Here is a 27,112-nt window from a genome sequence, read left to right on the forward strand (position 1 = left end):
TTCAGACTTATTTAGTATTGAACGGTTAGAATAAGAGAGAGAGAGAGAGAGAGAGAGAGAGAGAGAGAGAGAGAGAGAGAGAGAGAGAGAGAGAGAGAGAGAAGAGAGAGAGAGAGAGAGAGAGAGAGAGCAGACCGTCGACGTTTGTGTAAGCTTAGGAAGGGAAGGGATGAAGGCGGAAGATGCACGGTGGCATGGGATGTGGCTTGCTCTGTGCCCGATGTACTGCGGTGCCACGTTACTTTCTGGAGGCAGCGGCCAGCCAAGCTATGGAAGAATCAGCCACGATTAAGGAAGAGAAAAGACTTGTACCAGCAGTAAAAGGGGAAAATTCAATACCGGTTAAACCTGTCGTGGAAGTCTAGAGTTTGTGGCCGTTTAGCTGCCAGTGAGTGAGTGAGTGAGTGTGTGTGTGTGTGTGTGTGTGTGTGTGTGTGTGTGTGTGTGTGTGTGTGTGTGTGTGTGTGTGTGTGTGTGTGTGTGTGTGTGTGTGTGTGTGTGTGTGTGTGTGTGTGTGTGTGTGTGTGTGTGTGTGTTTTCTTTGTCTGAAATACTGCATCGCAGGTAGGTCTGCCTTTCCCAGCACGAGCATACAATACAGCAATGCAGGGCCGCATCACGTTCCTGTTTTAACAAGTAATAAGGCGCCATGGAGGTAGTAAGCCTTCTTGGCCACGCTATTAAAGAGTGCATAATACATTCCACCATAAAGCTGAATTCATTACTTTGCGAGAGTTACAATCCAGTAATATTAGTTGACCTACAAATTTGCATTCCACCAATTAGTTGATTATTTCGCCTATTTTCTCTTGTTTCTTACAAAATTTTATAAAAAAAATTGCAGTAAATGATGTCGTGTAACTCTAATATACAATACTTCACTAGATCCATTACTTAATCTCAGAAGTGAGTATGCGAGGCCTTGTCCAAACGATATACGCGTGCGGATTGGATGCTACCTGTCACCTGCACTGTTAGTCAATGCGACTTTCTCCTCGCAAAGCTCACAGACTACCAGGATAGTGTCACATGAGCGCAACACACCTGTGGAATGATAGGAGTTAACAAAGGTGGGACTTATGCACAACAGATTCTCTCCTTTTACCAGCAGATGCAGCAGCAGGATGAGTAAGATAAATGCTCAAGTGTCTGGCTGCTGGAAAGGTGAGGCAGTTGTGAATGGGAAAAACCCCAAGGAGAGAGAGAGAGAGAGAGAGAGAGAGAGAGAGAGAGAGAGAGAGAGAGAGAGAGAGAGAGAGAGAGAGAGAGAGAGAGAGAGAGAGAGAGAGAGAGAGAGAGAGAGAGAGAGAGAGAGAGAGAGAGAGAGAGAGAGAGAGAAACAAAGGAGATGCTTGTTTGCAAAAGGAAAGGCCGAAGTGGGAGCGGCTTGGAGAGAGGAGAGAGAGAGAGAGAGAGAGAGAGAGAGAGAGAGAGAGAGAGAGAGAGAGAGAGAGAGAGAGAGAGAGAGAGAGAGAGAGAGAGAGAGAGAGAGAGAGAGAGAGAGAGAGAGAGAGAGAGAGAGAGAGAGAGAGAGAGAGAGAGAGAGAGAGAGAGAGAGAGAGAGAGAGAGAGAGACCCTGTGTGTGAATGGTGGCTCCCTAGACAGCTTGGCTCCCCGTGCCTCTCCATGCTTCACGTCCCTTTCATTATGAGAACCAGCTGTTTTTCCAGGAGTAAAACACATGCAGTGGTGGTTATATTGATGATTCTTATCAAGCTTTGCAACGTACACAAATACACAAACACACACACACACACACACACACACACACACACACACACACACACACACACACACACACACACTGTTTATCCTTGCTCTTCAAAATAGGAAGCTTCCCTCCCCAGACTCCTCTATGGACGCCAGATGGCATGTGCGGTGGAAATGGTTGGTGTTATTTGGAAATAAGCTACCCAGGTGTGAGGCGAACACCGACAAAAGGTTAAACGTGACGTCAGGAAGAGAGAGGGAGAGAGACTGCGTGGCACCTGACGGGCGTGGCGCATCTAGCTGAGCCTTGCTGGTTCGCCTTGTGTGGAGCATGAGAAAGGCCACCACGTTCAACTGTTGCAAGAATATAAACGGTTTTCCCTTGATAACTTGAAGACTCCCTTCAAAACATGCAGTTGTTTCTAACTTTTAGTATTATACAATACACGCTTCTCGTTCGGTCAAGGTGACCCGTTCTGCTTGGTGCGCACACCACCTTCCATTTCCGCATGTCACACCAATGCACCTTAACTCTCCTTCCTCCACGTTACGTGTTGCCCATACTCTCACCACACTTGCCATTCTGACTTCGTGTGTGTGTGTGTGTGTGTGTGTGTGTGTGTGTGTGTGTGTGTGTGTAATTCACCTCGGTCGTCTGCTGGTCACCTAGCCAGTCTTTCCCATTACGGAGCGAGCTCAGAGCTGATAGACTGATCTTCGGGTAGGACTGAGACCACAGCACACTCAACACACCGGGAAAGCGAGGCCACAACCCCTCGAGTTACATCCCGTACCTATTTACTGCTAGGTGAACAGGGGCCACACATTAAGAGGCTTGCCCATTTGCCTCGCTGCGCCGGGACTCGGCGACTGTGTGTGTGTGTGTGTGTGTGTGTGTGTCTGTGTGTGTGTGTGTGTGTGTGTGTGTGTGTGTGTGTGTGTGTGTGTGTGTGTGTGTGTGTGTGTGTGTGTGTGTGTGTGTGTGTGTGTGTGTGTGTGTGTGTGTGTGTGTGTGTGCGTGCGTGCGCGCGCGCCCGTTTCAAACCTCTCGCTTTCTCCTACTGCTGATTAAAGGCTTAGCAAATATGTTAAGATTAGAACGTCTGGGAGGAGGGCTGTTGCGCAAAAAGGTGGAACAAGTGTGTGTGTGTGGTGTGTGTGTGTGTGTGTGTGTGTGTGTGTGTGTGTGTGTGTGTGTGTGTGTGTGTGTGTGTGTGTGTGTGTGTGTGTGTGTGTGTGTGTGTGTGTATTTGTGAGTGCGTATGAGGGTCGTAAGTATTAATAACTTCTTCCAATAAAATATACACCATAAACAAAGACGAATGCATGGTGACAGAAGGCACAGATAAGGCCACAAAATGTTTTCAACTTCTATTCAAACTGGATCACATGTTACGATCTCCTATACGGTGATTCTCCTCTACGTTTTGTTTCACCTTTTCATGCAACTTTGACACCAATCAAGGGATGAAAAGTAACACATGTGGAAGGGATCAGCACAGAATACGTAGCAACTGCAATCCAAACACGAGGCTCACATAAGAACAGGAAGAAAATTGTGAGAAGCCAGTAAATCTTCAATATATCAAATTATTCTTATTTGCCCAATGACTGATAACAATGTCACAAATAAAGTGTGCTCCAGTTTATTACTTCCCTATGTGAGAGCCAGTTTGTTTATATTTGTTTGGATTTATTTGACTTTTTGAAATAACGTTAGATAATGTAAATGATAAATGGCGTTAATGTAAATGTAAATGGTGTCGATTATATAGTAGCTTCTATAAACACCATGGCAGCATCACGGAACATAAGAAAACAAAGATCGGCATGATAATGCAAACAAATATCAAAGAACACTTCACTAAATGCAGCTTCAGTCAACCTGCTAGCACTGAAAAAATAAAGAAAATGAGATCTGCTGGAATCGATGGTGAAGTACACTTACACAAAGAAGTGATGTCATATTCTGCAAGATGGTTCAGATAGCATATGAGAATAGTATCATCATACAGCCTCCACTAAACACATACCCAGTTGTTCTTGGTTCAATTAGCGATTTTCATCCTGCTTATAGCCATGAAAGACAATGAGCTTTGTGACATCAATGCCGGGGGTAAGAGCACCAGATCTAAAGTATTCCATTCTAAGATCAGCGTGAGAAAGCGTCATCCATTCACTGCTTTGACACTTCAACGTATTGATAAATCATTTACTCACTCTCTTGAGCAGACACGTGATAGGATAGTGAAGGAAAAATCTAAATGTTTCGTCTATTTCGTCTTCATCTTTTGACGGTTTGTTCTTGCCTTCTTCCACTCCTTTACAATAATTCTTTTTAAACGAATGTATCCTTGAATATTTAATACTCTTACCTCCCCCCACCCACACACAACTTGTTTGTATACAGAGGAATGCAAATCCATGCGCATACCTGCATACCTTACGTCTCAAAAGGAAAGCCATTATGTTAACCTTGCTTTGGGCCATGTATCCTGCCTACACACTTCGAGGAAACAACCGACGTGGATACTACTGCGTCAGATACTTCAGATGGGTCAGTGTTCCGTGTTTGTAGAAAAGGTAAGGACGGAAAAGTCGTGAGAACAAGAGGTGAGGTTTACAATAAATATATTCATTTTTCACCTCTGGTATTGTAGCTATTATTATTATTGGTGTTGATATTGTTGCTGTCAAGTTCGTGATGCCTTTATGAGAGAGAGAGAGAGAGAGAGAGAGAGAGAGAGAGAGAGAGAGAGAGAGAGAGGGGGGAGGGAGAGAGAGAGGGAGGGAGGAATGACTCAGGAAGGTATAGATGACTGGAGTGAAAGGGAATATGAAAAGCGTGTGAATTGTTGAGTAAAGGAATAACTAAACTGAGGAAGGGAAGAAAGTGTTTTATGGCTGCTTGTGGTGAGCGAGTGATGATGAAAAAATGAATGAATGATTAATGCAGTGAGCGAGGAAGAGAATTGCTGAATAACTGAGTATGTAATCATGAATAAATGAATGAACAAGTTACTGAGTGCATAATCAACTAGTGAATAGTGACTGAGTAAATGTGTGAGTGAGTTGGTGTGTGCATACGTGGATGTGTATGAATGGATGAGCAACTAAAAGGTTTAAGAAGTGAGGGAGAAGTGAGCCAATGAGAGAACGAGCGAGCGAGTGGTGTGAAGGTCTTGTGTCTACCATCAACCCGCTCATTCAAGACTAACAACTTTTTTCCCGCCAGACACACCAGACACCCAAACGCTGTACTGTCTGGCTGCTGGTCAACTAGGTATTCATAATATACATTCGACAGATCTTCGGTTACTTTCAACACAAAGCTATTATAGATTTAAAATACATATCACATGCTTAGAATATGGAAGACCGGCTGTCTGCCCCACACTGAACCCCGAGAGAACTTGTGGATCAAGTTTTAATCCTTAGTGAAAGCCTGTCAGATTACTTGAAATCCTACATAGGAAGCTACACCATAAGGAAGTGGATGTATCAGTGAGGACCGGACGCGAGGTAGGTTCTCCACCGTGACCTGAATAAAACTGTCCCAAATGGCGACTGATCCAGAGAAACATTGCAAAAAGATGAAAAGTCTAATTCGACACACACACACACACACACACACACACACACACACACACACGGAAAGCGGCGAGGCAAATGGGCAAGCCTCTTAATGTGAAGCCCCTGTTCACCTAGCAGTAAATAGGTGCGGGATGTAACTCGAGGGGTTGTGGCCTCGCTTTCCCGGTGTGTGTTGTGTGTTGATGTGGTCTTAGTCCTACCCGAAGATCGGTCTATGAGCACTGAGCTCGCTCCGTAATGGGGAAGACTGGCTGGGTAACCAGTAGGCGACCGAGGTGAATTACACACACACACACACACACACACACACACACACACACACACACAGAGAGAGAGAGAGAGAGAGAGAGAGAGAGAGAGAGAGAGAGATCCGGTCTTTTCCGAGTTATCAGTAATCAGTTCACGTGCTTAGGAGAGCAGACCGAGGGTTCTAAGATGGAGGAAGAACGACCTAATATTACAAACGTCCCTTTTCTTTTGGTCTTGTCGTTCTTTTATCTATTCTTTTTATCCTTGATAATCTTCCTCCTTTTCCTGCTTCACATACGTATCGTTTCTTGTTCTGTCTCTTCCCCCTAGACTCCTAGAGTCACCACCACTACCAGCACCACCACCACGCTGCCGTCAGGATCCTTTCCTTGCACACCCACCCGTCTCTCGAAGCTGCTTTCCTTGAATGTCCTCTCTCGTCTCTGACAGTGAAATTCGGTTAACTATTAGTGTCTGGACCACCTATCGAATTTTTTTACATTGCACCTAGAACCAACATCCAAGGGGTCATATTATACGATTATGGTTAGCACAGGAAACATACCAAATTTTTATAAATTTGTTTAGCCTCCACAGACAATCGTCCCAATTCTCCAAGCCTCCCTCCCTGTGACGCATCACTGTCTCTTTGTGAACTCTTATCAATATCTTATCTCATGTCATAGGAGGATGGAAATACAGAAGCTGGTAGGGAGTTCCAGAGTTTGCCAGAGATATGAAAGATCGAGAGTACTGGTTAACTCTAGCATTAGAGAGGTGAACAGAATGGGGGTGAGAGGAAGAAGAAAGTCTTGGGCAGGGAGGACGCAGCAGGAGGGGAGGCATGCAGATAGCAAGATCAGAAGAGCAGTTAGCATGAAAACAGTGGCAGAAGATAACAAGAGATGCAACACTGCGGTGGTGGGAAAGAGGCTGAAGACAATCAGAGGAGAGGAAGTGATAAGACGAAAAGCTTTGTGTCTCACAACACAAGGGGACAGTCACAACCTGCCCTCTAAAGATAACTCTTTCTTCACACAAAACTACATGCACCTAGATGCACATACATTCTCCATTCAATAATATATATGACGACTCCTATATCAACCAAGGAGTCCCCTTTCTTTTTCATATAAGGGACCGGCACCTCACTGGGCCTTTTTTAATCACTTTTTTTTTTTTTTGTCCTTGGCCGGTTGTCCCTCTTCCATAAATCAAATAAAAAAAAATCCCACCCTATCTAATATATAAATGTGAGTGGATCCCCCGCGGCACATATGAGAAGAGTGCTTCCCACATGGGCGGATAAGTCCCTTGTACAGAGTTAACAGTTTGTAGGGTGAGAAAAACTGGCGGAGACGCCACTAAACACCTAACTTCGTAGAAGCTGTTTTAGCAAGTCATGAGATGTAAAGTTTCTAGTTTAGATTATAAGTAAAGCACAGACCAAGGATGTTTAATGTAGAAGAGAGGGACAGTTGAGTGTCATTGAAGAAGAGGAGATAATTGTCTGAAAGTTTGTGTCGAGTGGATAGATGGAATAATTAACTTTTTGAGGCACTGAACACTACCATGTTTTCTCTGCCCAAATCAGAGTTCTTAGAAAGATTAGAAGTCAGGTTTTCTGTGGTATCCCTGCGAGATTTCTTAACTTCCTTAAGAGTTGGTCGTCTCTAAAGGGACGTGAAAAAGTGTCCAGTGGTATCATCAGCGTAGGAAGGGATGGGACAAGAAGTTTGGTTTAGATCCAGGGGTTCTCAAAGTGGTCGATATCGACCCCAAGGGGTCGATCGGAACATCCAAGGGGTTGAAGAATAGCCAGGGAGTCGAAAGGGAGTCGATGAATAATCAGGGGGTCGATGAATGTTTACTGCTGAAGTAGAAGGAACCATTTAATCCTCCTCTTTAAAATCCTTCATAATAATTAATTAATGATGTCAACAGTGAAAGAAGAAAAGGTATGTTGCACTGAGGATTAATTTACATGTACTTGTACACCTCGACATATTTTCTTACTGTGTGATACCTTTTTATCATACTTCAAAGCTACTACTACTATTACAACAACAACAACAACAACATAAACAACAACAACAAATACTACTACTACTACACATATTGATTTTGGCATCGGCGTTTTTCCCTTGAATTAAAAGCTAGGGGGTCGATAGAAAATTTAAAACTTCATTGGGGGTCAATGAGCAAATAAATTTTGAGAACCCCTAGTTTAGAACATTGCTGAATAATAGGAAGATATTGGTGACAGGACTCAACACTGAGGAACACCACTGTTAATATATTTAGAAGAACAGTGGCTGTCTACCACAATAGCAACAGAACGGTGGAGGAGGAATTTTGAGGAAAAGTTGCAAAGGGAAGAATCGAAACCGTAGGAGGGTATTTTGAAGATCAAAGCTTTGTGCCAGAATCTATATCAATAGCTTTTGATGTGACTAAGGCAACAGCAAACGTTTCACCAAAACTTCTAAAAGACATACTGTAGCTTCCTCACATTATCTGTAGAAAAAGCTATGTCACCCGTAAACAGTGTTAAACATCGATGCTCTCAAACATTATAGAGTGCCGCCCAGGCAGGCGCGCCCGCACACACAAACACACACACACACACACACACACACACACACACACACACACACACTCACTCACTCACTCACTCACACACACACACACACACACACACACACACACACACACACTATTCAAGTTTGGTATAGTTGCAGGATGTTATATATGTTCATATATGCTCTTAAGCACTCCTCTGTAGTGTTTCAAACATAATCATACAATCACACACATTTACAGTCAAATATACTCTCAATATCTATATGAGTACATCTAAGTACATCAGCGGAACAATACCAAGAACACAAGGAGAAATTAAACATTGCTCCTAGTCTACTACTGTAATGTAACATGAACCTCGGTTAGGTTAGAGCTTAGTCATTAACGAGACAAAAATGTTGAACATCTTAGTATGAATTTTTTCACCATTACTTAAGCTCCCAACTATGTTTAGTGTTGCGCTTAGCACGCCGAAAATTTAATTACGGTGTGCTTGCTAACTTAAAGAAAAGCGATCTGTGCCCGACAGTCAAAGAACCCGAGCCCGCCACCTCAACAATCACCGGCTGGTAATTAATTATTTACAGTATATTTTATCCGCGTTCCTTCCTCCACCACCCGTCACTTAATATTCCTAATTCTTCTAAAATAACCTATCCTAGCCGGGATTCCCTGACTTCCGCTAGGGCATTAACCTAACCAAACATGAATCTAACCAAACCTAACGAAACACCTCAAAAATTACACCACTGGACTTGGAAAATATCGATTTTCTGCCACACTAAAAGAATATAGAAAGAACGAGTAAAATGAAGTAAAGAAGAAAAGTAAAGATTAATAACAGTGTTTGAATATAGAACACAACCTTCCAGTGCAATACAGTATTTAGTCCTCCATTAGTGTTGGAAACCGTAAGCCAACTCCATCAAATCTAAATCACAACCATTGCAAGACGCTACGTTACCTTACTATTGATGGTGATTCCCATGAAATTTCGTAGGATCTCGTCGGTTCACTCTCTGGTAAAGATGGTGATGAATAGTGAGGATGTCAGCTGAATCTTGCCTGCTCGAACTGCTTGGTTTAAGAAATAGTGATGCACCTTTTCCTTGAAGGAATAACTTAAAAATCACCGAGCATTGTTTTAGATATTCACTCCCTACTTGCGCGTAACCAGATGATGTTCTGAGAATGAATGTTCGAGTTGTTGCTTGTAATAAGATCTGAATTGTAAGTTTATATTATGATATGTCACAATCTGCTAAATTAAACATTCGTCTGGAGTCACTATAGAAGATACTTCACGACCGCATGCACTGCACCATGACGGACATTAGACTGATCCCCTGAACAATGAGTGGAGCAATGACCAATGAAGCGCTTCTGAATCAGTCCCGTATCACTAGACATCTGAACTTACTTAAAAAATAAAACGACCGTTATTGTATGTTCGTTGTGCGAATAGAGTTTATTGCCGCCTCAGTCCCTTCGTCACCAAATTTGATTGTCTCTACAGAAAAGAAACTTTGCAGTCAAAAGTTTTATGATCTATGAACCGTACTACTCGGAAAGTTTAAAGTAAAGTTTACTAAAAAAAAAAAAAAATCCAAATCAGAACTTACACTACTTTTCATTTCTTGCAATTTCAGCTCTTTTTTTTTCGTTCACTATCCACAATTCCAGTGCGTATCTTTTTCCTATAAGATACACTGTTGTTTCATCGTGGGTTTCAGTTATAATTTGTAGCCTCTCCTGCTCCCGGAAGCTGGGCCGCCTGCCCAGCAACGCGACCCTCAAAGACTTTAATTGGCACTTATTGTAGCCGGCTTGATTTCCATCCTCGAGCAGCTTGGTCTAGATCTAGAATGAGGAGATAGATGCCGACCAGACGGGATCATAGTCTTCCCTTTTCGGACGAGACAATGCTGACGCAGGAAACATGTGTCACCACCTACCCCAATACCTATCCCTTTCCTTGACTGTACTTCTGCCGCTAGTGCAGCCACCTAGCGGCCGAGGAGCGTAAACGCAAGCTCTACGCGGCCCTAACCCCTTACACTACGACTTCACTCCTCTTGGTTTGAAGGCATCGGGATGTTGTTGCCATTGGCTAGCCTTCGGCGACCTACTGTAGGACATCAGAGGGTGTCAGCCATTGTAGTTGAGAGTCTTACGAGACAGCATGGCTGCCATAGCACATTCGCCTCGCCTTGGTGTGTGAAACACGGTGGCGATCTGCAGACCTCTAGACTGCAACATACGGCACACGGCAACGCACAGTATACGCGTGGGGAATCGTATACAGTACATATACACACCCACACCCACACCCACACACGTACACACTGAGCTCTGAGCTCGCTCCGTAATGGGGAAGACTGGCTGGGTGACCAGCAGACGACCGAGGTGAATTACACACACACACACACACACACACACACACACACACACACACACACACACACACACACACACACACAGTGTGTGTGTGTGTGTGTGTGTGTGTGTGTGTGTAGTGGTAGTAGTTAGCATACTCGGCTCACAACTGAGAAAGCCCGAGTTCCAGTCCCGGGCGCGACAAGGTAAATGGGCGAGCCTCTTAATGTGTAGTTCCTGTTCACCTTTTTTTTTTCTTTCTTTTTTTTACAGCAAATAGGTACGGGATGTAATTCGAAGGATTGTGGCCTCGCTATCCCGATTTTTGGTGTGTGGTATGATCTCAGTCCTGAAGATCGGTCAGTATGAGCTCTGAGCTCTCTCAGTAGGGGAAAAGTGGCTGGATGACCAGCAGACAACCGTGGTAAATTACACACACACACACACACACACACACACACACACACACACACACGAAGATTTTATTTTCAAAGTCACTTACTCTCACCTCGCCCCCCACATAGACCCACAACAATACGGCAACGTAAAATCTTCCTCCACCACACACTGCCTCATCAGCCTCCTTGACTTTATTCACAGTAACTTGGATAAACGAAAGACCTCTGTAGCCCTCACCTTTATTGACTTACAAAAAGCTTTTGATTTAGTGCACCACAACACTGTGATCAACAAAGCCATCAAGCTCCTCCCCCCCAACATCGTGGCATGGCTGGCAAACTTCCTATCTGACAGACAACAGGTAGTCAGGTACCAAGGAGCGGCCTCCACCTCTAAGCCCCTCACTTGCGGCGTCCCCCAAGGGACCAAGCTTGGACCTCTGCTTCCTCCTCCTCATCAATGACGCGATGACGGACACTCCATCCAGATGGAAATATGTTGACGACACAACACTAGGCGTCACACTCAACAACACAAACCCAGACTACACTCAACTCCAAGCACTCCTCAACACACTACACACATGGACGACAAACAACCACATCACAATCAACGCAAATAAATCCACAGTCATGCACATAAACACCTCTACTAGTGCTGCTACAGTCCCGCCCCCAGGTCTCTATCGGCAACAGTTCCTCCAGGTGGTCAGGTCGGCCAAGCTGCTGGGCGTGACCATTGACGACCAGCTCACCTGGAAACTTCACGTCGGCAACCTGGTCAAGTCTGCGACCTACAAACTACACCTTCTCCGGCGACTCAAGACCCTGGGAATCCCCGCTGGTGAGCTGGCAGGAGTGTATTCTTGCTTTATCCTGCCGAAGCTCACATATGCATCCCCTGCATGGTCTAGCTCACTGACCCTCACCCAGCGCCGCCAACTGGAGACAGTACAAAAACGGGCGTGTCGGCTGATCTTGGGAAGCAACTATACCAGCTACCAAGACGCCCTGCACGCCCTGAAGCTCAACACCCTGCAGGACCGCCACGCGCTACTCCTGGAACAGATGGGCCGCCGGCTGCTGCACCATCCCCGCCACCGTGACCTCCTCCCTCCCACTGCACCGCGTCCTCGTACCTCGGTGAGGCACGCCAACACACTCGTGCCCATCAGAGCCAGAACCGACCGCTACAAAAGAGTGCTGTGCCAGCCATGGTACACGCAATAAACACACAGTAACAAGCTGCATTCGTTTATTCTTGTATAATATTGAGTTATTCTTGTATGATATTAAGTCTTTAATTGTTTTGTTTTGTTTTGTTTTTCAAAGTATGTACAAATACATCCACCCTTTTTCTGTAAATTTTCAGCCTTTGGGCTGCAATGTCTAATAAACCGTATTATTATTATTATTTATATTATTATTATTATTATTATTATTATTATTATTATTACACACACATATACACACACACACACAGACCACTACCACCACCACCACTAATAACAACACAGTGTTCAGTCGGTTGAGGTGCAAACTTCGTGATGTGATAACTCAGTCATCCAAAGGAAAAAAATACTGCAAGAATAACTGCTGCATTTTTTTTTTTTTTTATTCATGTGGAAAGTTGCCGTTTTTTCTTGTTTCATTTCAAATATTTTCTATAAACATGTATGTCTAGATTATATAATTGAATATTCATCAAACACACACACACACACACACACACACACACACACACACACACCGTGAAACAGCGATATACAATCAGTTTGATTTACTAACATACCTAACCATATCTGTATATTGGATTGAATTACTCGTCAGTCCTAGTAATGATAGTAACATCTTAGTGAAGGTAAACTGACTAATCATGTCAATAGGTAACACCTGAAGACTTGTAAACTATGCTAATTACACTTTTGATCTTGCCAACTGCATGTCTGTTTCCTTCTCACGACCTTACTGCAGAAAGCTTTCTACTTTTTTCTGTTTTTTTTTTTTTTTTTTCTATTCCCACCTCCCTAATGCAAGAGTTGACTATTGTTCTCAATCTATCATCCCTTTTATTGGTAAACTTTGGAACTCACTGCCTGTTGTTATACTTAAGAACGTCCACTTAAAGAAGGTAAATTTTAGCGGAATCTGTTTCTTGTCCGGCTAGAGCTAAAACAACAACAAAAATCAGTATTTTCCTTTAACACAATCAGCACACTCGAATGTTGCAGTCCACAGACGCTGACCATATCTTCAGAGTGAAAGTACTAATATGAATGTGGAATAAAAGAACAGCAAGTAAATTTATAAAGAAAACCTTAAGCATTGATGCATTAAGCTTGTTTAGTTTCTCCACTTGTAGGCTGGTCTGTCTGATCTCACATTCAACGGGCTGTGTAGGAATCTCGTCTCACCGTATACCTTGTACAGTATACACATATACCGGCGCAACAATCTAAAAGCAATGGGAATGGGATTTTTTTGTCCTGTATCTTTGTTGCTATGGTATTTGGATTACCTCCTGAAAGAGATCTCTGCTTAACGGGCAGATAGATAGCGTAGATGATTTAAGATTATGTACGACACACAACGTTGTTTTTGTGCGTGATGGAGAAAAAAAATTGCCTGGATCCTTTACAGATATAAAGATAATAGCAATAGGCTATATCTTAGTAGGGGAAGATGGAGTAAGACGGACCACTTAACAAAGTACTGAATCTAGAAACCACATTTATATGATTTTGGGTAATTTGTGGGTTTGTGGTGGTGCTTTGGGATGTTATCGCGGTTTTTAAAGGAAAACAATGAAGCACAAGAATTTTCAAAATAATATTTTTCCTGGGCCCAAAATAAAATGATGGGGTAAGACGAACCCCAGGGGTCAATCTTACCCCGCAAATTGATTATGAAATAACAAATCCTAATTGGCATATAGCACAAATGAAAAACTCTTCTTCGTCATCATTGTATCCTTTCACATTGTCCATGAGCCAAATTTATTGGTACAAATCAAACGAACAAAAAAAAAAAAAAAAAAAAACTCCCTCGTCATCATCTATCCCTGCACAACTTAATGAGATAAATTCCACACAAAAACCTTTTCCTCTTCCTCAGCATCACCATCATCACCATCTATCCCTGCACATTGCTCATGAGCCCAGCTTTTGCAGTTAGCACAACAAACCCACCCTTCCCCTCTCATGGGGTCCATCTCATCCCATTAGTAAATATTAAAATGTCGAAACGTTTACCAAAGTATCTATGTTTACTATGTCAATTCATGGCATCTATATACCATGTATACACTCCTGGGCATGTATAACATAAATACTAAATCATTATAATAACTATTTCAATATAAAACAAGCAGTGCCTTACCTTGTGCGTATAACATCAGCACTGCATAAAATGACAATTTTTCTCCTGTGAAGCGCAAGGAAAACTTATCGTTCCTACTTGCAGTGATGTCATCATTGTTAGGCGACGTGAAGGACAGTTAGAGTCAAATTTTGAAACTTGCCCTTTACGTTTGGATTTAGAAGGGGGTTCCGTCTTACTCCATGGGTCCGTCTTACCCCACCTTCCCCTATCATATTTTGAAACACTTCAGCGCCACAATTTCATTACATTTAATTCAGAGTTATACGGATTTTTAATGATATTCATAGTTCTGAAGAGATTAACAAAATTTCTATATCACCAACAGGAAACACACTTCTAAGAACTCTGTTAATGATCTTTGAGATTAGTGGTGGTGAAAGAGTAAAGCGTTTCTAAACATGTGGTTTACAATAACACGACACGACAGACAAGTGCTTTCAGCAGGGACGTGCTGGCACTGAGTTCCATGAAACTTATAAGGCTAAATTTAAATGTTGATAACATTTTTGGGAAGGGAATTTAACAAATGACTATCTTTTTATTCTTGGTAAGCAACATTGAGTGTGCCGGCAATAACATATTCAACGTCACATTGGTTTATCTATCTATTCATTTATCTTATATATTTATCTAATATATCTAGAGTTTCCTTACTGACATATTTGAGAAAATATTTAAGCATACGTCGGTAAGTCTTTACATGACGTGGTATTTATGAAGAATGTGGCTACAATAATCACAGCCTTTCCTTGGCGGACGTGACCAATCTGTATTAAAGATAATCTTTATTATTACATAAGACCTATGCTAGGACACATAGAACTGTACAAAGGCGCTGAAGTTCATGATAAACTATTGTCAAGGATTGTGACAAGCATACGGTATAGGACAAAAGAAAAACATAAGATCTTTGAATCTGAGAATGGCAAAGTTATAATAAAAGTCATAGTATAAAATAGAGAGGATAATAAAAACAAGAGATATGATGAAGAAGAGGAAAAATGTAAGAATTGTGATAAAATATTTTTAATTTTGTTTGCCTAAAACATGACAATAACCTGCGAAGCGATACCCGTAATGGAAGACCCGTATTTTAATGGGAAAGATGAAACTAATAACATCGGTCACTTAAAGATGAAGAAAATTATGAAACATTAATATAGATATTTAAAGAATGTGTTGAAACCAAATACACACACACACACACACACACACACACACACACACACACACACACACACACACGCCCGCGCGTAAACCAACAGAGTGATGGAGCAAGGACTGCAGCACAATACTTTAAATGAGAAGTAACGTGACCTACATAACGAGGAACCATTATTTTTAGGTAACTAGAATAGTAACCTCTTACAGGAATTGGCTAGGAAGACATCTCTAGAAGGACAAACAACGGACACGCCACAGGATATTCTCTTGGATTTTTTAACCAGGTAATCCTGCTTCATAAACTTAGTTTCTGCAGCGGAAGCTTGTGTAACATTATGATACTAACAAAAGAGAGGTGATACGATTTCATTAATTTAGACACACCCCACCCCCAAAAAACACATTAACGATGTACTACAGCACATGATAAGATTCCTAAGAAGAGATGAGAGATTAATGCCTTTTGTCTCGAATGAAAAGAGAAGTGAATATATTAGGAAGCAAATCTTGTGGTTAGATAAATGTAAAGCGTGGCTTTTGCCTGTCATTTTGCTATATCACATGTACTACATTTTCTGAAACCTTTTTTTCAAAATGCACGTTACATAATACTGTACAACATTGTGAAGCTATATTGAGGAATTTTAACTAAAACGAAAGATTAAAAACTTAAAACTCTCAATAATGGTATAGCTAAGGAATCATAGGAGGCCATAGTTAAAAACTAATCTGAACAAAGGACATGAAGACGTGCAGTTTTCCATGTAGATAATGGTGATTTCAAGAATAACCTACTACTGTAAGAAACTGTGTGCTGTAAAAAGCTTTGTGGACATGACGAATGTGACTCAATCCAGTAAGAATACAATTAGGTAAGGTAAGGTAAGAACTTCACACACACACACACACACACACACACACACACACACACACACACACACACACACACACACTCACGCCCGACTCACAATCGAGAGGGCCGGGTTCGAGTCCCGGGGCGGCGAGGCAAATGGGCAAGCCTCTTAATGTGTGGCCCCTGTTCACCTAGCAGTAAATAGGTACGGGATGTAATTCGAGGGGTTGTGGCCTCGCTTTCCCGGTGTGTAGAGTGTGCTGTGGCCTCAGTCCTACCCGAAGATCGGTCTATCAGCTCTGAGCTCGCTCAGAGCTGGCTGGGGTGACACACACACACACACACACACACACACACACACACACACTGTGTAGCTCCATTGTCTGACAAAAAAGGACCATATTCACCAAGCTCTAGTAGAAGTTTATAGTTTTCACTTGTGCTTCCATGTTGGTAATTACACTAGTTTAACAAGGATTCTGTATCACCAACGGCAAAAATGTATATGAATAAATATGTATATATATATATATATATATATATATATATATATATATATATATATATATATATATATATATATATATATATGCTGAGAGGCACTAAGTCACCCTCTTTGTGTACAGTGTACACAGTGAAAGCTTTACATGAAACAGGTACCCTATGACAAATCAAATAATATAAAGTAGTTGAAAAGTGCCAAGTTTTAAACATATATGGCAACTCACCCGCTGCTGTCCCTGCTGCTGTAAACTTCCCTGTAGTGTAGATAATACGATATTATTTGTAAATGATGGAGAGTTGTGCTTTGTTCCTTAAGTCTTGCCCCTTTATATATTTGTATTGTTGTTCTGATGGTGAGGATTTGTTTCGTCATCTGGATGGTACTGTCGTCTGTTGTATTCCCTTCACAAAATGAATATCGAGTCATGAACGTCATCACATGAATACTCAATGTTATACTGAATGTGAAAGATACCTTCACTGAAATAAAAATAGACACTTGGACTGTTAACTGAGTGATTGGCGAGACTTATCACTTTGGTGCCTAGATGTCAACTGAGTGTTGAGCGGATGACGGTCCTTTGAGTTGTCATGTATGTTTTAAAAGTAGCACTTTTCAACTAAATTGCTGTGTTACCTGTACCTTTTCTGTACTGACACAAACAAAAATGTTATGGTCATTTGCTACCTGTTTTCTGTAAGGCTTTGACTGCGCACATTCTACACACACAAATAAATAAATAAGTAAATAAATATATAAGTAATGAAATTAACATGAGCTTGGGAAGAGGGATGGGGAAGGCGAAGCACCACACAGGCAAGGAATTCCCTCTACACACAATATCAACGATAATTTATAGCAAAATAAAGCAAAACATAATGTGTATTTGAACCCAATTCGTCGAGAACCTTAGTTGTTGCTTCCCTCTGAGGACACACCGGAGGAGGAGGAGGAGGAGCGGTTGGTGGTGTCCCCGCTGGGGCCCTGTAGTCTATTGGTCATCATCACCATGGTGACAACCTTTCGTAGAGTCAGACCTTGCTTCGCTTCCTCTTCTTCGTATTTCTGGAACGTCAAACAAACAAGCGCAAACTTAGAGCAAGAACTGGAGTTTATATATATATATATATATATATATATATATATATATATATATATATATATATATATATATATATAGTTTTTGAGGTGCCTTTATATTCGCTTGAAAACATTACAAGTCATAAGCAGGGGGAAGTGTGGACAGAATATACGTAAAAGGCAAGTGGAAAATTTCGTGCAGAGGGGACACGAGAGGGGAACACAGTAAGGAGTTCAGAGGAATAGTAACCGTGGAAATTGTGGTAGATGATGTTGAGAGATGCAACACTGTGGCGATGACTGAGAGAGTCAAGACAGTCGATAAGACAACGTCTGTGTTGGTGTAGAGCACATGTGAGGAAACTACGACCCGCCGAAGGAATTCATGCGGCTCTTCAAATGTTAGGAAATTTGAAAGAGAAAGATACAAAGCAACGCTAAATAATATTGAAAACATTTTGTTTTTCTCCTGCAAGTGTAAGTATGCATACGGGATAGTAGTTTTTTTTTTTTTAAGCCTTCCATTTTGTCTGTTTTAAATATTAATTATTTTGGATTAATATATAATGCGGCCCTATGAAATAGTGATTTTTTTCTAATATGGCCCTTGCACTGAAAAGTTTACCCATCCCTGGTGTAAAGAAGAGAGAGAGAGAGAGAGAGAGAGAGAGAGAGAGAGAGAGAGAGAGAGAGTGGAGGGAAGGTGCTAGTTGTGATAATTCAGCGCCATCCCCACAGACTACATTGTCACAGCGCTACTTTACACATGCAGCAGTACTGCTATCTTCGCATCGCTGAGATTCACAGCTGTGGAAGCCACGCTGGGTGTCTTCGGGCACCCGTCACACACCATAGTACACAGCTACTGCAAGGAACTTCCAAGACACTCTACCACAATATTATGATGTATTATCCCTCTAAAGGCCTCCATGGGGTCTACCATATACACAAAGATAATAGTATACCACACTACAGAGGGCACTACTACAGTCCTCAAAGGTTCGACACTACTTCTCATCTCATTGCTGTGGTTATCCCTTGGTCAACCTACTCGGTAAGTCTAAGGTACCAGTAATCCAAGACATTCTACGATGCTCAAAGCAAAGTTCACTGGGCTTTGAAGTAATACAAATGCTCTACGGTGCATTCAAATCCTTTACAAAAGAGGATTACGATATTTTGAGAGGCTTTAAGCCTGCACAGTAACACTACAGCCTATAAGAGCACATATACCTACTTCAAACAAAACTTACATCTTCCTCCTATGCCGTTGTTTTAGAAGAAAACATGTTTTAATATCTGAGATTATAAAAATATATGTACATTTTAGTTACTATATCACAACATTGTAGGCATTATAAAGAAAATGAACAAATATAAAAATGAAAAGCATCTGTAATATATTTGCCTTTTATCTGTACAAAATGTTTCAAAACTACCACAAGTGTTCATTTAAAAACACACACACACACACACACACACACACACACACACACACACACACACACACACACACACACATAAAATAGAAAAGCAAAGCACATGACATCTTTCGTGGAAGACAGCAGAACCTGTGTCGTTTTCGTGGCTGTCTACTTGTTCGCAAGTGCCCGCTCTTTGTTTACAAAAGAAAGCTTGACTGTTGTGAACACTAATTTTTAAAGGATATGTTTCATTCTTAATCAAGTCTTCAGTCATGTTGATTACAGCATGTTGCGTCCCTAGTTATTTTCTTGTAACGTGGTGTTCGCCTGGGAACAGAACTGAATGTTTACAAACAAAACCTTGTTGATAAACAAATCTTGCCGCTGCTGTCTAGAACATGGTTGAAGGCTTGATTAAATAATCAGAAAAATATAAGGATGAAACAGACCAAGTAAAGTGTTCTCAGTAACCTGAGTTTTATTTGTAAATATACTAAACATTGAAGAGCAGACAGCTGCGAACACTACACCGGAACAAGACGCAGGCGGCGAGACTCGCCTGCACGGCACTGCACGGCTTGGGCTCACGTTAAATTGAAGAGAGAGAAAGAGAGAGAGAGAGAGAGAGAGAGAGAGAGAGAGAGAGAGAGAGAGAGGAGGGGGGAAGGTGGGAGTAAGCTATATAGCTAACCTTGAGGTTCCTGGAGGGCAGGTCAGCCAGGTAGTCCCTAATGCCGGGCCGCGTGGGGTCGGCGATGGTGAGGGTGGAGACACAGCCATCTACAGTACCCAGCACGATAGTGCGCCCGTCTTCGCTGCCTGCAATGGCCGTCAGTTCGGCCTGAACTCTGTAGTTAGCGATCATCTTTCCGTCCGTCAGCCTGCACCATCACATGGTAATGAGTATAGAACTTTGCCATGTAAAATTTCTCATATCCCAAACATACAATTACTTCATACAACTACTCGAATAAAGAAGCTTCACATTTTTTTTAATGCTGCTCTAAGATCAGACGACTCGAAGAACCGTGAATCGATAGCTATAAGAAGATACAAGTTCTAGCAATCAGGAATGATAAAAACGAGTCAATTCTGGGAACATGAAACACTACTCACGCTGGACGCACCTGAACACCCTGATGGTCTTGCGGCCACCGTGGTAGTACAGAACGTACTCATCCGTACGCGTGAAGAGACATATCACAGAGAACACGCCCTCGGCCACGCGAGGGATAAGCGTGCGGACAGAAGTGCCATGGCGCAACTCCAATAACTCCAGACCGCCACGGGCCGGGGCATACAGACCGTAGCGCCCGTCCCGCGATACCTGCAAGTGAGGGCACATGTGAGAGGCACACCAACGTGACACATAAGAGTGTCACACACACACACACACACACACACACACACACACACACACACACACACACACACACACGGCCCGGTAGCTCAGTGGTTAGAGCACTGGCTTCACAAGCCAGAGGACCGGGGTTCGATTCCCCGGCCGGGTGGAGATATTTGGGTGTGTCTCCTTTCACGTGTAGCCCCTGTTCACCTAGCAGTGAGTAGGTACGGGATGTAAATTGAGGAGTTGTGACCTTGTTGTCCCGGTGTGTGGTGTGTGCCTGGTCTCAGACCTATCCCAAGATCGGAAATAATGAGCTCTAAGCTCGTTCCGTAGGGTAACGTCTGGCTGTCTCGTCAGAGACTGCAGCAGATCAAACAGTGAATTACACACACACACACACACACCGCGTAGTGTCGTGGTTAGCACGCTATGCTCACAATCGAGAGGGCACGGATTCGAGTCCCGGGAAGCGGCAAAGCAAATGAGCAAGCCTCTTAATGTGTAGCCCCTGTTCACCTAGCAGAAAATTGGTACAGGATGTAACTTAGGAGTTGTATCCTCGCTTTCCCGGTGTGTGTTGTAGTCTCAGTCTTACTGGAAGATCGGTCTATATGTGCTCTGAGTTCGCTCAGTAATGAGGAAGACTGGCTGGGTGGCCAGTAGACGACCGTGGTGAATTACACACACACACACACACACACACACACCCGGTAGCTCAGTAGTTAGAGCGCTGGCTTCACAAGCCAGAGGACCGGAGTTCGATTCCCCGGCCGGGTAGAGATATTTGGGTGTGTCTCCTTTCACGTGTAGCTCCTGTTCACCTAGCAGTGAGTAGGTACGGGATGTAAATCGAGGAGGTGTGACCTTGTTGTCCCGGTGTGTGGTGTGTGCCTGGTCTCAGGCCTATCCCAAGATCGGAAATAATGAGCTCTGAGCTCGTTCCGTAGGGTAACGTCTGGCTGTCTCGTCAGAGACTGCAGCAGATCATACAGTGAAATACACACACACACACACACACACTTTCATTTCCTAATATCACAAAAGAATCACATATAAATCATTATTTTTCTTTGTTTATATCTTTAGTGTTTGAATAAAGGAAGATGTGACGAATGGGTAAGTTTCCCGAGTTAGCTGGGTGGCTTGAGTCCGAAACTGGTCAGCAATGAACATCGTCTCGCGGTACAGAGGAGTCATCTCAAAGACTATAGTGTGATGTATATACGTATCTATTGATTTCCTGTGGTTTTAAACATTCTAGTACACTCTTATCTTATGTTGTCATTTATTGACATTTACTTGACTTTATATGACCAATATGATTTTATAGAGCAAAATATAGTCGTTTTGGTGTACCAAACTCGCATTTTTAGAGTTTAATTTATCGAATATATGGTAAAATCTATTTTATCTATAGACTCTGCAGGGGTTAATGCTCCACATTAAAAGAACATAATATATATATATATATATATATATATATATATATATATATATATATATATATATATATATATATATATATATATATATATATATATATATACACAGTATTTTTTTTTTTTTTTTTTTTGAGATCCTACAGAGTTCTTAATGCCATGTCTCTCAGCTGTGTCTTGCCATATCCAAAAAATGGGATTCTTTTTGACTTAAATAAAAGCTTCTCAGGGTGGACATTGTCCATTAGTTTACTCTGTCAGGTGTCTCCATGACGCTGAAAAATTTCTATGTTCACGAAAGCCAAGGATTAGTTATCGTCATTGTTTTGGTGACAAGAGGCAATCTCGATATCAGACTTTGGTCTTCAAGTGAAGGAAACTATTTTAGGAGGTATAATACATTCATGTCTTCTGAAGTTTGCTAGAAGAGAAATAATCATAATGACTTTGAGGTTCATCAGTTAAAGAACAAATTAATTTTGTCCCAAGAATACAGATAGTATCTATAATAGGCACACTACATGTGTATAATCTGAATTTAGTTATTAAAGCTTTTATATCGTAAATACATATTAAAAAACGCTCTATTTTATCATTCAGTAGGTGACAATAGAGTAAAGAAAAAAACTTTCTCTTTAAATATCATGACATTCGGTGAATCTGGCAGACATGATTTGAGTTGGACTTGTCCCATGGGTTCAGAAAGTGAAATTTCGTCTTGTTTGTTTATGAATCCATCGACAAGCCATGCAAAAAATATCTATGTTTTCAGATTCCTGAGAAATCATATAGATCGAGCGTAGGAGAGAGAGAGAGAGAGAGAGAGAGAGAGAGAGAGAGAGAGAGAGAGAGAGAGAGAGAGTGTGTGTGTGTGTGTGTGTGTGTGTGTGTGTGTGTGTCCAGAAAATACGCATACAAGATCAAATAAACCTGACACAAGAGGTTAACTGAGTCAAGCGACGGACAAGTTAATATCAGATACAGCAGCAAGCAAGATAGGCAATTACAGTATTCAGACGCCATACACACACACACACACACACACACACACACACACACACACACACACACACACACACACACACCTTGCCTCCCCACTTAGGAATGGATCGGACGAATTTCTTGGAGCGGATGTCCACGATGTTACCCTTGTCTTGGTCTATGAGCGCTACTTGCGTGGGCTTGTTAGGCAGAGGAACCACCAGATGAAAGTCCTTGAGGCTTGGGTACTTGAGGGGCATCTTGTGTACCAGTGTGCCGGTTTTGGCGTGGCATACTAGCAACGCGTCCTGGAGAATGAAAAATCACACACACACACACACACACACACACACACACACACACACACATGCACACAGGTTAAAACATTATTATCCTTCATTAAACATTTTGTACATTATTGATACATAAATTCGCTCACTCTACTCGTATATTGTTTGAAATAAATCAGATTCAGTTCAGATTCCTCAGGTATGTCCGTCCCTCGCTTCCATTTCTCCATCATCGCTGCACAGTCCTTACCGTCGAAAAATCGCAAAGAATTATAATACAAATTGTGAAGTCAGTTACACACGAAAACTTGCAACTCCGATATGAAATAGTATCCCATGTAAATCCTTTCTTAGTTTCTTTGAGCCTCTGGTAATATTTTATAATGGACTTAACTATTAATTCACGCTGGTTTACAAGTGGTATTTTTTCCACCGGGCTGTTTGCATTCACACGGAGCAACCGGCAGTTTTCAACCGACAGCATTCACACGGTACAGACAGTCGCTGGCTCGCTAGCCGCTGCATCAAATTAGAAACAATCAAGATGGAGTCCTCTGACGAGCTGGATGCTATGTAGGCTAATTGAAACGATTGTGCCCGGATTGCCTCAATGAATATGCAAACAAACCAATTTTACATCTATTTTCTATGAATATATTGAGATATTTCATTTATCTATTATATGTTACGGTACAGTCGATGGTTAATATTAAAACAATTTCCGACCATATTCCTTCTATTTTCAATTTCATATTAATAGTAGTTTTCATTTCACCTTTTCTTAGCCCTCCTCACCTTGATGCCTTCAATGGTAGGGATGACAAGGAAGAGGCCATCTGCTGTCACGGCGATCTGCCGAAACCCTCGCATCGGGTACTCCAGCTCGTACACCAAAGCTCCCGTCGGGATGGATCGAGTGGCTAGATAGCAGGAGAGTTCACCCGTGTCCAGCGCCACCTGTGAGGAAGGAATCGCTGTTGGGATTCTGGGATTGCATTCTCTAAAGAGGCTCTAGTGGAAGCTAAGGAGATCTTCAATAGTTTTTGTATGATTCTTATAACATTTCAACAAGAATTCTGCCTCATCAAAAGCAAAAATACTTAAGGATTTCATCAATTTCCTGTGGCCATTGAATATAGACCTACAGTGCAAAGCTTTTCGAATTTCAAGCTAATGCTGAAGCATTATCATCATCATTATCTTCATCATCACTACCAACACCACCAACAATGATACTACTACACATTCATTAATCAGCATTATTAGATCACCATCACCAACATCAATAATACCACTCCAGTCACAATCATTATCACCATCATCAACATCACCATCACCAATAGCACTACTCCAATCACTATCATTATCACCACCATCACCACCAACACCACTAACAATAACACCACTTCACAGTCACTAACACGTATACTGCCCTTGACTGTCACTGTCGCATCGCCCTCACCTTACCTTGGACACCGTGACAAACTTAGTATCGTCATCGAGTAGCAGTAACTGTTGCACGTTCTTTTGTTCTGCTTTAAACACCACCGCCTCGGCTCGTACATTCCAGATCAACACGTTGCCGGACTCCGTCGACACAATGTACCTGTAGCGGCAGAAAGTGGAGATGGAGTCTTACACAGGATGCAAATCTGTACGATAATTTGTGATGTCTATAAAGTTTTTAAACTCAAAATGCTATTGAATATAAGCTTAAGACATCTATAATACAAATGAAATACAACAACGATATATATGATAGTGGTGCGTCTTATTGTAACACCCCCCAAAAAAAAAGTTTCCATATGCGGTTTACATTCCTAAGACATTTACGCAATTATTCTCAGTGAAATAAATGCCTAAGACCTACGTAAGCACAGTAATACTAACACTGACAAAATGAGAGATACCACTAAAATCTGTGTCACGAATTCCACACTGGTCGTTCTCAGCAACAACACAAGCATATCAGTGACAAGATTGTTCAGGATTATGATATTACTGTTGAGGAAATCAAATCATCACGTATTAAAATCTGTGACTTCTAGCCCAGGACTTCAGCTACACTATAATGAAAAAAAAAAAGTATAATCTCTTCAATTGATCCTTTTGCCTTATAGGATGACAAGCACACTGGCAATAAAATCCAAATGGCTGAGTACCTAAACGACTATTTTGCATCTATATTCACTAGAGAAAATAATGTGAGTACCTACCACCCAACCAAACCTTAGATAGCAACACATTTTTTTTACCACGTGTACTTTCCAGGAAAAAAAAATGTTAGACACGATTATTATAATAGAAATAAACAAAACACCTGGACTAGATTAAATTTCTTCGCGTATATTGAAGGAAGTCCCCCCCCGCACACACACACACCACAAACACACACACAAAAAAAAAAAAAAAAAAAATTGTCAAGCCTCTATCCATGCTATTCAAGAAACCACTGAACATCAAATAAGTCTCTAATGAATGAAAACTAACTAAAACTATTTAAAAAAAAAAAAACTAATAACTCTGATCCTCATAATTACCGTCCCATAATTAAGTCTCACACCTGAAGTGGATAAGCTTATGGATTCAGTGGTACGGGATAGAACAGTAGGATTCCCAGATAGTAACGATATCATATAGGATACTCAGAATGGATTTAGAAGTAAATGTTCATATTCAACGAATTTATTGTTTTCTTTCCTTTCACGACGTGTATAATAAATATGATAATATATCAGGCCAGTACATAGTTTTTTTTTTTTCAAAAGAAAAATATTCAATATAAAGTTCCTCATAAATAGATTGTTGTAAGTGATTAACTTGAGAAAAAAACTAATAAAAATCCTTTTGCTAAATTTAATGTATTTCTATTTATCTATTCATTTATTCATATTTTTTTGCTACTTTTTTTCATATAATAAAAACTTATCTAAAAAAAGTTCCCTATGCAAGTGAGGCGTCTTGTCATGAATTTTCGTGGTATTGCGATGAACGATGTACTGTACATGCCTCATTCAGAATGTTTACTCCATATTTTTCTAAGTTTCTCACGAATTCTACTCTTCTCTCTGATCATGACATGAGAAAACGCAAAACCTTAGCTATAACTAGTCTTTATTTATACTTATTTCCGTGGGTAAAATAAATATATTTTCTTAGTAAATCCAACTCAGTTTATGTAAGATAGGAAAACTAACCAAGGACAACAACAAAAAAAAAAAAAAATTAAATAAATAAAAATCTCCACTGAGATGCCAGTTCCCTAATAGGATTGAGAGTTATCCAAAAGAATGGGATAAATAGCTTGAAACCTCCCTCATAGATAGATGGAAAAACAGAGTTTACCAGAGAAAAGTATGAATGATTGAGAGTACTGCCTAACTCTTGCGTTAGAGGGGTGGGAGAAAGAAGAAAGTCTTGTGCAGTGGTACAGTGGTACAGTGGTGGTATCAAAATGTCAAGGGAGAGAGTGGTATTGGCTGCGTCTTACCTGGACTCCCTTGTGATGCCTGCGTGGGTGACGATGGCTCCGAGAGGCGAGTCAGCCAGCTTGCACACTAGCTTTCCAAGACGAAGGTTCCAAATGCCCACACAGTTCCTGGTGACGGTCACAGCCAATGGACGAGTCGGGGACAGGCTGTGGATTATTATTATTATTATTATTATTATTATTATTAGTTATTATTATTATTATTATTATTATTATTATTATTATTATTATTATTATTATTATTAT

At 41.4% G+C, this 27,112-nt stretch overlaps 3 protein-coding genes across 11 annotated transcripts in view; 1 reads left to right on the forward strand and 2 right to left on the reverse strand.

The window, feature by feature from the left end:
- LOC123505118 (alanine--glyoxylate aminotransferase-like) overlaps positions 1 to 9,464 on the reverse strand; it is a 90,132-nt gene extending 80,668 nt beyond the window's left edge. Inside the window, exon 1 of one of the 3 annotated variants that reach the window (XM_045256191.1) lies at positions 9,107 to 9,464. In XM_045256191.1, coding sequence (XP_045112126.1) covers positions 9,107 to 9,125 — 19 coding nt within the window. In that variant the 5' untranslated portion in view covers positions 9,126 to 9,464. Of the gene's footprint in view, positions 1 to 9,101 lie in introns of all 3 variants that reach the window. The other 2 variants (XM_045256187.1, XM_045256189.1) reach the window with 2 other exon arrangements.
- A 1,915-nt stretch (positions 9,465 to 11,379) lies between these two features.
- LOC123505173 lies at positions 11,380 to 12,609 on the forward strand. Its single transcript, XM_045256335.1, has one exon. It carries the CDS (start codon positions 11,380 to 11,382, stop codon positions 12,139 to 12,141), a length of 762 nt encoding a protein of 253 aa, XP_045112270.1. The 3' UTR covers positions 12,142 to 12,609.
- Positions 12,610 to 16,869: 4,260 nt separating this feature from the next.
- The window catches only part of LOC123505120 (NACHT and WD repeat domain-containing protein 2-like), a 65,000-nt gene continuing 54,757 nt past the window's right edge, over positions 16,870 to 27,112 (reverse strand). For 6 of the 7 annotated variants that reach the window (XM_045256196.1, XM_045256197.1, XM_045256198.1 and 3 more), the window contains 7 exons: positions 26,867 to 27,013; positions 24,844 to 24,982; positions 24,172 to 24,333; positions 23,191 to 23,394; positions 20,446 to 20,645; positions 20,010 to 20,199; positions 16,870 to 17,879 (listed from right to left, as the gene is read on the reverse strand). In XM_045256196.1, coding sequence (XP_045112131.1) covers positions 17,724 to 17,879; positions 20,010 to 20,199; positions 20,446 to 20,645; positions 23,191 to 23,394; positions 24,172 to 24,333; positions 24,844 to 24,982; positions 26,867 to 27,013 — 1,198 coding nt within the window. In that variant the 3' untranslated portion in view covers positions 16,870 to 17,723. Of the gene's footprint in view, positions 17,880 to 20,009; positions 20,200 to 20,445; positions 20,646 to 23,190; positions 23,395 to 24,171; positions 24,334 to 24,843; positions 24,983 to 26,866; positions 27,014 to 27,112 lie in introns of those variants that run through there. The other variant, XM_045256201.1, reaches the window with a different exon arrangement.

Source organism: Portunus trituberculatus, chromosome 17 (genome assembly GCF_017591435.1).
Source record: "Portunus trituberculatus isolate SZX2019 chromosome 17, ASM1759143v1, whole genome shotgun sequence".
Taxonomy (NCBI): Eukaryota; Metazoa; Arthropoda; class Malacostraca; order Decapoda; family Portunidae; genus Portunus; species Portunus trituberculatus.

Excerpts from the sequence above, each read along its gene's own strand:
- LOC123505173 (XM_045256335.1), top strand. The coding sequence starts at position 11,380 with ATGACGGACACTCCATCCAGATGGAAATATGTTGACGACACAACACTA.